Below are 11,406 nucleotides of genomic sequence, written 5' to 3' on the forward strand. Positions count from 1 at the left end.
GACCAGCTTCAATCTTGTAGGCTACTCACTTCCTTTCTTGTAGCCCTCCAAAGGGTTTTGGAGGTTGATGCCTCGGTGAACGTGAGTGGTTTCTTGTCCGCAGCAGCAGAAAGCATTTTCTAATGTTTGAATGAATCAAAGTGGGTCGTCACCGTGGATTTTCTATAAGACTTATGCTCCAACACACAGTTGCACGTGGTGCAGAATAGTTTCCCCCCACTTTTGTGAAAGACATCGGGGTACTGCTTTGCCCGGTCTTTAGCACAAATGTTCGTCGGTAAATGAGATGGATCCGATTTTTGCGTCCTCATCATCACTACTTCACGTCAAGACGGGTTAACTTTTTTTCTTCTCAACTTTGTGTGGAAAAATGCGGGGATTATGCGGCCTTTTCAAAATCTGCGCCATTTTGCTGATTATGCGGTAAATTCTGCGATCGCAGAATCGCGTTTTTCTGGAGGGTCTAATTAATAATTAAGAACCATTTATAAACCAGTTCTAACATAGTTTCCATACGTCAACACAGGCTCACTATTTGGCAAGATGACTAAGCCTTATATTGGCTACTTAGCAAGAATCAACTCAATGAACAACAGATACCAAGGATGCTGGCTGAGGAAGGAGACGAAGTAAGCTAGGTAGCCAATATAAGGCTTAGCAGTACAGATACATGTGGGCTCACTATTTGGCAGCCGGTCACAGTCGCCCTGTTTATCTCATGTCTTATAAAAGCTTATTAATAAATTATAAAGTTTTCACAACCTAATTAATAAATGAAATGCAAACTATTTGTATACCCTTTATAAGGGCAGTCTTATTGTAAAGTGGTTCCAAAAAATCTCTCCAATGCTCTAACAGCCTTCAAAACATGTATTTTATCATAGCTTTAAATAAGTAACAAAATATGAAATCATAGCAAGAGAAACTATTCAACCTCCGTGATTCACCTTGATGAGAAGGATGATTTAAATACAGTTTGTGCACCCAGCTCTCCTTCACTGATCTGGTCATCTGTGGCTGTGTGTGGTCTGTGTGTGGCGTCAGGCTTCTTATAGCCTCTGTAAGACAGGACTCTGTGAGATCGCCAAGGACACAGGCATTCTTGGTCTGCAGCTGCGTAGCAACCAGAGGAAGAGAGGGCGAGCAATCACAGACGGGGGTGAACAGAGCTGTCATGTTGAATTAACAGAGAACTGTACGACCCCGCAGAGAAAGATTACCCGGAGCACCAATGGAAGACTTGTCAGACTATCATTCTGTCTTTTTCTTCGGGGCTCGCCTTTTTATTACATCCTCCCTCTCAACCTTTCTAATACCTCACAAAATCCTTTTTGTTCACCTAGTGTCCTTTTCTAACATCCCCTTCCTGTCTTATTCAAGCAATTTGAGCCTTCCTAATATTACCGTGTGCTTTCTGCTCTCTTCATCCCTGAGGCAAGTCCAAAGAAGAAAGAATAGAAAAATGAAAAGTTTCTCCGAGGGCGGGGCCTTGCTCGGCTCATTTATCCTCTCCTGTATCCTTCCTCGACCCCTTTCTCTCCTGCCGGCTGGGCGAGATGGAGAGTTGGACTTCAGTGGCTGGAGCCGTTGGTGCTCTCAGAGCCCAATTATGCTGACATCACAGGAATGGATGTGCTGGCATCTGTGCATTTAGCAACTTTGGCACACACACACACACACACACACACACACACACACACACACACACACACACACACACACACCCCCTGTAGAGGTATTAGCCTGCAGATTAACTCCTCTGCATGTCTTCCAAAGAGTTGGACTGCAGCTCCCATTATTCCCGCTTTGAGAACTGATCTGGCTCCCTCTAAATTGGTGTAAGAGTGTTTTTCGTCTTTGTGAATAGGATGTGTGTGTATGAGAAGAGTTCTCCAGCCTTGGTCCCAGCTCATTAAAACACACACACACACCTCTTCTCTTCCTTGTGGGACATTTGTTGCGGTTTCCTTTTATGCAGGCAGATGATGAACTGTCTGACTGCCGCACCTGTCAAAGTACTCTGGCATGTACTGACTTGTTTCCACACATACACACCTTTGGAGAACCTTTGCTGATTCTCACACACACCCACTCTGACCTGAACAGAGCGTGTACTCCCTTGTCAGCGACCTCACTCGGAGCTTTCTTATGACAAGTGCGGCTTTGAGGCGGCACGGCTTGATGCTGGAGCGACTACTTTTCAGCGTGAGTCACTGGTGGGTGAGGCAACATTCAAAACATACACTCACTGTGCTTTTCCTGGCATTGTGAACGGAGAGCTGTCACTTTCAGCGCCAGACCTGTCACAGCTAGTCAGAGAAGGTGTTGGGAGAAGATAAAGATGGACGAGGAAAGGATGGATGCTTTTGTAGAAGGAATATTTTGGCGTGACAAGTTTGGCTGCCTTGCTTGCATTTGAAGGTCATTGCTTTGCAGCTGTGGACTAAAGCACTTGCCTTAGGTTGGCATAAGAATAGTAAACACATAATCAAAGTGTAGCAACGGGAAGAAAGGAACACTCAGTATTCTGACAGTGAGTTTGTTTTGGTAGACACTCCCTGTAAATCCACACCATCACCTTGTCTTTGTCTTGTTCCTTCACACCCAATAAGGTAAGGACATGTTGGCATCGTTTGTATAACCAGCTGAAGAAACCAAATGAAGGTGACAGTGAGGGCAGTGCTCATTCTTTCATTGTCTAGACCGTAAGCCACAAAGCAGACCGATGACATCACAGGGCCATTTTCATAGCTTGTTATCCTTCCTGAAGTATCTCTCTCCCATTACATTCATACCTCTGTGTCTCATCTCCTCTGTGTTTTGGACCGCTGCTCTTGTTTCTCACAAACAACATATTATATATCAGTTTTGAAACCGAGTGTTTTTCTATTTATAATTTCGCCCCTCTAACTTATGTCTCCTGTGTCCTGCAGCCTTATCTGAAGAGCTGGTCCCAGGATCTCGGTGTCCCCATTTTGTCCATCGACTACTCTCTGGCCCCCGAGGCCCCCTTCCCCAGGGCGCTGGAGGAGTGTTTCTACGCCTACTGCTGGGCTCTGAAAAACCACCACCTACTAGGTACACAGACATTTCATTTAGCTGACGCTTTTATCCAAAGAGACTTACAATAAGTGCATTTGGCCAAGAAGATACAAACTTGAAGAAAACAGAATCATATAAGTACATCAGGTTTCATAGAGCCAAAACATTTCAAGTGCTACTCAACTGGCTTTAGTTAAGCCGGTCCTTTGTTAGTATGTAAGTGCTTAGTTAGTATGTAAGTGCTTAGTTAGTATGTAAGTGCTTAGTTAGTATGTGAGTGCTTAGTTAGTATGTAAGTGCTTAGTTAGTATGTAAGTGCTTAGTTAGTATATGAGTGCTTAGTTAGTATATAAGTGCTTAGTTAGTATGTAAGTGCTTAGTTAGTATATGAGTGCTTAGTTAGTATGTGAGTGCTTAGTTAGTATGTGAGTGCTTAGTTAGTATATAAGTGCTTAGTTAGTATGTGAGTGCTTAGTTAGTATGTGAGTGCTTAGTTAGTATGTAAGTGCTTAGTTAGTATATGAGTGCTTAGTTAGTATATAAGTGCTTAGTTAGTATATGAGTGTTTAGTTAGTATAATATAAGAGCTTTTTATTTAGTTTTTAGTTTTTTCATTCTATCGCTCGAAGTGGAGTCTAAAGAGATGAGTTTTCAGTCTGCGCCGGAAGATGTGTAAGCTTTCTACTGTCCTGATTTCAATGGGGAGCTCATTCCACCATTTTGGAGCCAGGATAGCAAACCCACGTGTTTTTGCTGATGGGAACTTGGGTCCCCCTCGCAGTGCGGGTGCAGCGAGCTGTTTGGCTGATGCAGAGCGGAGTGCACGTGCTGGGGTGTACAGTTTAACCATGTCCTGGATGTAGGAAGGGCCAGATCCATTCGCAGCATGGTACGCAAGTACCAGGGTCTTGAAGTGGATTCTAGCAGTTACCGGAAGCCAGTGAAGGGAGCGGAGGAGCGGNGTGTGTGGCAGAGTTCTTTCACTTTGATTCAGTTGCAATCAGAATTGAATATGTATTTTTTTTTTAAGTTAATTGACAAAAGAGTTGCTGAAGAAGGCTTTAAACGATTTCGCTGCACTCCAGTTCATAGAGCAGGGGGTGTCCCGCGGGTCTTAAAGTTATTAAAGTTGATTAATTCAATTTAGCGAAAAGTAGGCCTATTAAAGTCTTAATTGCATTTGCAGGTATGCATTTTGTAGCTTGTTTTCAATATATATACATTCGTCCAAGCGGTTGTTTCTCAGTTGCCTTTGAATGTATCATTGCGGTAGGTGTGTAGGTGTTGATTCTGTGTAAGTTTATTTATGGCAATCCCTTGGATGTGACCGCTCTGAACAGGACTTGCACGCTCACTGTTGATCGCGAAGCGAAGGTCCGTTACGCCCGGTTGTTAAACAACATCGTATGGGGAAATCCGTCATGCGTCAATGGTTGTAGTAGGGAAGAAGGGACATCAATACTGTATATAGTAAATGTTTCGCCAGATGTACCGGTTTAAAACTTGAAGTGGCGGAGGCTTAAAATGTATGGAAATGGTCTTAAAAGGGTCTTAAAAGTAATTTAAATTTTGCTTCGGATTCCTGCATATACCCTCTGTTAGAACTATACCTGTAGACAGGGTGGCGGAACCTTTTCCTCTCAAGGCCAATTTCAATTTTTAAACCATCCTCCCGGGCTCGTAAGAAATTTTGACCCTCTGCTTAAAATAATAAATCACACCCATTTCATTCGCCTTTCTTTCATGCCGTGCAAAGAAAAAGCAAACTCTCATCCAGATATTTTACATGACTCCGTGCATGCATTCCGTGCCGGTTGTGTGCTGACCACCAAAACAGAAAGTATATTGGACACAAGATATGTGCAAATGTATTTCGTTTCCTATCCATGTTGACGTGATTTAATAGTGGGGGGGGGGGGACCTAACCTCCTCTAGGGGGGTCCTCACCTCCCCGGGAAGATTTTTTTGGATACATCTCTCAACATCCATATGAAACAGAACTGGAAGCAGATGTATTTTTCTTTATGGATATTTTACAAATCACTCCCCTTTCAAACTGTATTCTTGTTTACTAATAACAACTTTTATTTACTGTCTTATAGTATTTTATACCTGTTTACTTTATTCTCTTGTTTTTTAGAACTATAATGATCATATAAAGATGTGCCTTTACCTCACTGGTTGGAGAAAAAGCTTCTTATATTCGTTAGCATAGCTAGCTAACCAGATGCTAATAACAACAAAGTTATTGACTGTATGATCAGTTTGACAGATGAACAGATCGCCACTGGGCTTACAACTAAAGACACAGCCACGCAGAAACTGCGGCATGTGTACGGCTCCTTATGGGTACTGCAATTTTTGGAAGTGCAGAAGTGATGTTCTGGTGCTCCCCTGCCAGACGAGACATATACGACGTGACGACACGTTAGGCTCGTGTTGTGTTCAAGGACCCTGACCTTGGCCAGGAAAAACAGGCACTCGCCTGTTTAATTTTTTGTCTACATTTCTTTAATTTTTTCTTTTTTGCGTGTGTTTATAAATTACCTCGAGGGCCGTAGCAAATGGTCTCGCGGGCCGTATACGGCCCGGGGGCCGGAGGTTCCCCACCCCTGCTGTAGAGGGACGAGTGGGTTATCGCCTGAAAAATAACAAGAACAGATTCGTGTTGGCTCTTTATCAATGTTAATTTGTTGTTGTTGATGGAAGACAATAAAGGCCTGTATGTGAAATACAGGATTTGAAGAATAGCACAGAATGGTTTCTTTCTTTGTGAAATTAACATAACATGAACGTACTCTGTTGTTATTTTGCAGGAGGGCACTTCAAAGTTCGCCACTTTGGAAACCAACCCCAAACGAGCTCAGAGGAGACAGCAGCAGCAGAGAGAACTGGTGAGTCCATGAAGCATCAGAAGTATATTTATCTTATTTTTTTAAATAAGTTAAGCCTCTGCTATATGTGGCTCTTCTCACACATTCATCCATTTTGTGCAAACAGTCCCCTCCAATGGCAAGTGAAGTCACTGCGCTCATGGAGTAAATACAAACTGAACTGTAACAGTGAGGAAATCCATCGCTTATCAAAATACTGATAGTAGCTAATCAGCCACTTTTGTTTGACCTGCAAAATATGGACCAATTAAAAATACACATGACATGACATCCATCATAACGTAGTGATGAAATTGTCCAGGAAAATCTGAAACTCAAGATAAATTATACTCATCATGTGTTCAGATACGGAACATCAAGTTATCAAGAGCTCTTTATCCTTAACAACTTGACATGTATATTCAATATAGATGTATTTCTTTGTATTGGATTGTGTCTATTTAGTGGCTTGTTTTATGCTCTTTTTTTGTGCTTCTTGTATTTTTTTCCCCCTTTTTTATGTTAATTTCTTTAGTTTAGTTTAGAGGAGGTCTGTTGTATAGGTTCACAACCTCTTGACCTCTCCTGGCAAATCTCGAAAGAATACCAGTATCTGGATTTTATGCAATCTTGTGTGTGTGCAGAAAAAACGAATATTAAAAAAAGTTTGTTGTAGTAATTGCATAGAACAAGTTTGTTTTGAAAAGTGCTAAATATGGCTTTTATCTCATGCACTTTTGTGCCTCTCTGCCATGAACAAATGGTAACCACTACACTCAAGTGTCTCAGCCTCCATGTTTCCTACCTCTGCTGACTGCCCTCTGTCCTGTGTGAGCAGGGAGTGATGCAGGGGACCATTCCTTACCTGGGGACCTTCCTGACGGACCTGGTGATGATGGACACTGCCATGAAGGATTACACTGAGGTTGACATGGGACTTTACTCTTATATATTTGTATTGGTATTAAGGCCTAGTAATGCATTACTTTGTAGAGCGTTACTGTAATCAGATTAGATTTGAGTCGCATAGCAGAGATAAACAGGCTTGTTGCGGAATACATCGAGAAGGAAATGTTGCCCGTTACGACAGATTATCTGGATCTGTGCTGATCTAGGCATAACTTAGGTTTAAATGTATATTGTTATTTTTCATTTGATTTGTGGTAGATCTCAGGTGATGTTAAAGAGTAATCTAACTATTAGTGTAACTAAGTCCCTTCAGCAGTGAGTAATTGAGTATTGTAAGGCATTACTTTTGTTTTAAAGTTACTAATAATGTGGAATGCATTTCTTTTTTAGAGTAACTGACCCAACACTGTGCAAGACAAACTAGCATCCCCCCTCAGATTGTATTAGGTATGTGTGCTTTGTGTTAGCAAAGCCCTGAACCAAGCTCCATTCTGAAAACAAGCATTTTAAAGGATGGTTTATTTTCTTCTTGCAAATAAGCCACGATAAATTGAGATGTACAGTATGTTTTCTCAGACTTTGTATAAATTAGCTTCACAACTCAGTCTGACAGCGATTGAGCAAGGAAGACGATCCGTGTACGGCGATAAAAGTGAGTTAAACTAGCAGCGGCTTTCAGAGTCTGTCTGACGATCTGCTTAAAGAAGCTTTTTGGTCATTGTTTTGACAGTTTCAGCCTGAAAGACACGGACAAAAACAAGCTTCTTCTCCAATTTCTACAGTCACCGCCATTTTTCTGAAAGGTTTAAAATATATATTTACTAGAATCCATCGGAGACACAGCACAAAAGAACTGAAAAAAGACGCTGGGTGCTTTTTCATTATCCAGCCGCATTCAACGTCAAGCACTCTCTCCTCATACTAAACTATTAAAAAAGATGCTGGCGCTCAGAAGAAGGCGCTATGTGGATACAGGCCCTTACTTCCTCTTTGGCATGTTCACATTTTTTTAACATCCCATTTTTCATGTTTTTTTATTTCAGGGTGGTCTGATCAACTTTGAGAAGAGAAGAAAGGTGGGTCATACTTTTTGGGTTACCTAAAAGAACAGAAGAAACGAAGTGGCTCCCAGTTCAGATCTCACTAACTGGTTCTTAACCCTCCCTTGCTCTCTTATGTTTTTTTTTGCAGGAGTTTGAGGTGATCGCTCAGATCAAGCTGCTCCAGTTAGCGTCCAACAACTACAGTTTCACTCAGGACAGCCACTTCAGGGAGTGGTTCGCAGGCGTGGAAAAACTCAGCGAGGCAGAGAGGTTAGTCTGTGTGATAAAGTAAAATCAGGACTGGATCAAGTTTTACTACGTGAGGTGTTGAAGGATTCAAGTCTTATCCTTGAGATGAGTTCAGATTCATGTCCTCATCGTCCTGACTTCCTGTCCCCGCAGCTACAATCTGTCCTGTGAGATCGAGCCGCTGTCGGAGTCGGCCAGCAACACGCTCAGAGCCAAGAAGAACGGAGGAATCATGAAGCGCTGGAGCGAGTGAGTGACAGAGCTCATCGGAACTGAGGGTTGACAGATGCTTATTTTTTATTATTCATAAGCTGAGTCCACATGTGTCATAGCAGCCAATACATTGCCAAATAATCTTCCTCCTTCTTAATTATGACAATTATCAGAAATAATTCAAATCTGAAAACTTTATTTGTCCAGAGAGATATTTGGTTTTGTAACAGTGGCTCCATTTTTAGAATGAAATAAAAGACATAAAATAAATTGGAAACAAATATTTATATGAACCTAATAAGTGAAAGTAAAGTGTCCAATAAAAGATAGCAATTGAATAAAATATGTATATAAACCAAATAGGTTAAAGTAAGAATGTGCATTTGAAAGATAAAATAAAATAAAATTGGGATAATTATATAAACATAACGAGCTTAGAAATGTTTTCCTACAATAGACAAAAAATATAAATGTATATAAACATTAGAAGTTAAGTAAGAATTTGGAATACAAAGGTAAATACAAAAATTAAGATATTTTTGTAAACATAAGAAGATAAAGTAATATGTCCAATTCTAACGTCCAATAAAAGATACAAATACAATTAAATGTTTATTTAAACAAGTAAGAATGTGAAATAAATAAAAATAGAAAGAATATTTTTACGTAGACATAAGAAGTTAAAGTTGAATGTTCTCTAATAGATTACAAAAAATAAGAAATGGAATACAGATATTTGTATACATTCGAATTTAAAGAAAGAATGTGGAATAAAAGGATAAATACAAAATTAAGATATTTATACAAAAAAAAATACAATTAACAATAAAATAAAAAATAGAATGAAATATTTTTATAAATATTACAAGTTAAAGTAAAATGTCCATTAAAAGATATATAAAAAAAGAGATTGAATATTGAAACAAAAAAGCTGTTGAACTGCACAGTATAAAAGTGTTGCTGATGGTGAAGTAAGTCCTACTTAAAATCTCCCCTCATTATTTCTGTTCCAGCCGGCAGTTGACGGAGGCCAGCTGCAGCGGCCCCCCCGGCTCTCATTCCAAGTCCTTCGACCACTCGCACTACAGACCGTACCAAGGAGGCGGGGGGGGCGGGACAGCGGGGACGCTCTAAGCGTCACCTCGGTCAGCTCCAGTGGTTCAGACCTGGAGGACGTGAACCCCAGCTTCCTGTCAGATTCTCCGGAGGGACACGAGAGAAAGGTGAGGAGCAAAGACCAGCGTAAGAGACCTTTATTTTGTTTTGTGTACAAAAAGTTAAATTTCTCTGTCTCTTTCTCTGTAGACGTCGACTCCCTCTGTGAAACTTACCGTCTCTGCTTTAGGAAGGGAAGCTCTGGCAGACACGTCAACGGTAACAAGTTTTACTTTTCTATTTGTATTTTTATCCTTCAAATCAGATCAGGCATGTTGACAGCCATTTGGTAGTTATATTTAACATCCAAATTTAATTTCTTTAGGTTTTGTCTGACATAATCAGTCATTTAGAGACATCACCTTTAGGCTGTGGGAAATCTGTAGTCTAGACATGTTTACATCCTAAAGGACTCGCCTATAAAGTGGTACCGCAGCAGTCTAGTGAAGATATATAGATATTAGATAAAGATTAAAAGAAAATTAAGCAATAGAGTCAGGCTAGTTTCCTAGTAGTAAGCTAAAAAAAAACAACTACATTTGCCATAATGCTGCTCAATCTCACAGCCCTTCACCAGACCTGGGAGCGCCTATCGCTTTTTCCAATCAGCTTTAGATAAAACCACGCCCACTTCCATATGACAAAAACCTTGACGCTGTTAGCCCGGTGTAGCATTTAAGCTAGAATCCAACTATCTAAATGACTTAGAAGGCACTGAATAGTCTGACTCCTCAGTATGTCTCAGATGATTTATCTTACACTGCTTGTTCTTTGAGTTCCTCGGGCAGGGGTTTCCTAAGAATAAACGTAAGGGCATATACACTGAACAAAAATATAAATGCAACACTTTTGTTTTTGCTCCCATTTTTCATGAGATGAACTCAAAGATCTAAAACATTTTCTATATACACAAAATAACCATTTCTCTCAAATGTTGTTCACAAATCTGAAAAAATCTGTGATAGTGAGCACTTCTCCTTTGCCGAGATAATCCATCCCACCTCACAGGTGTGGCATATCAAGATGCTGATTAGACAGCATGATTGCGTATTAATGTTCGCCTCTTGCCTCATTAATTGCAGTTTCGTCGTATTGTTGTCGGCACACAAAAAACACTCCCAAAGGGGGCCCTTTGTTTGCGTTATGTGTGTTTGCGTTTTCATTGTTTGTGTGTTGTGGCATATGTGTGTGTGTCGTGTGAGCGCTCGAAGAGGGTCTGTCGTAGGTTTGTCTTACTAGAAGGGAGACATACATAAAACTAGTAAACGAGGCGATTATTAGTTAGTCTGCTACCTAAGGCCCTCTTCTCTTTGAAACTTCGGAAAAAGTAGTTTTACTACTGAGCCACTGTCATCAATTATATCTACACTGTATAATACGAAATTATAAACCTTCATGTTTTTGTTAGGACTATATAATCTTTGATTCCTTATTAGGAGGGAAAGGTCGTCACATATGTTGAGTTTTACACACGAAGCCCAGTTACGCTGACTAAAGCTATCTCGTCCAGTGGTATATGTGTTTTATTGGTAAATAGAGTTATAACAGTGTTTTAAGACTTTTTTAGACACTATTCACTTGCGTGTAAGAGGAAACGGCTCTATTAAGGTAGGGTTGAGTTGGATTGGGATTGGGATTGTACAGTGGGTAGAGGAAGCCTTATCTCAACTAGTCCAACAACTAACACCGGACACCTTCAACCAGGTGAGGAGAAGTTACCGACACGCTTTCAAACGACCTATAACCGTACCTTGACCTTGTGCGACAGCATATGCGTCTTAGGTCTCGTAGGTTTGTCGAGTTACCCACTTACAATCCAATCCCAAATTTGGATCCCAAAAGCCTGGGGGTCTGGGGGGGGTTATTTCGTTTTGACGTGCAAAGTCTCACCGTGGAAAATAACACCGGTCGGATTCCTTCTG

At 40.7% G+C, this 11,406-nt stretch overlaps 2 protein-coding genes across 3 annotated transcripts in view; both read left to right on the top strand.

The window, feature by feature from the left end:
• LOC104955348 (ral guanine nucleotide dissociation stimulator-like) overlaps positions 1-11,406 on the top strand; it is a 111,084-nt gene that overhangs the window by 81,665 nt on the left and 18,013 nt on the right. Inside the window, 8 exon segments of the mRNA XM_010782670.1 lie at positions 5,859-5,936; positions 6,754-6,840; positions 7,868-7,900; positions 8,016-8,137; positions 8,270-8,365; positions 9,343-9,424; positions 9,427-9,552; positions 9,635-9,703. Of these exon segments, the coding sequence (XP_010780972.1) occupies positions 5,859-5,936; positions 6,754-6,840; positions 7,868-7,900; positions 8,016-8,137; positions 8,270-8,365; positions 9,343-9,424; positions 9,427-9,552; positions 9,635-9,703 (693 nt within the window).
• The window catches only part of lipeb (lipase, hormone-sensitive b), a 98,439-nt gene that overhangs the window by 59,695 nt on the left and 27,338 nt on the right, over positions 1-11,406 (top strand). For both annotated transcript variants that reach the window (XM_010782668.1, XM_010782669.1), the window contains one exon: positions 2,934-3,078. In XM_010782668.1, the coding sequence (XP_010780970.1) occupies positions 2,934-3,078 (145 nt within the window). The remainder of the gene's footprint in view (positions 1-2,933; positions 3,079-11,406) is intronic.

The sequence above is a fragment of the Notothenia coriiceps genome, unplaced genomic scaffold, assembly GCF_000735185.1.
Source record: "Notothenia coriiceps isolate Sejong01 unplaced genomic scaffold, NC01 NC01_scaffold00024667, whole genome shotgun sequence".
Lineage (NCBI taxonomy): Eukaryota > Metazoa > Chordata > Actinopteri > Perciformes > Nototheniidae > Notothenia > Notothenia coriiceps.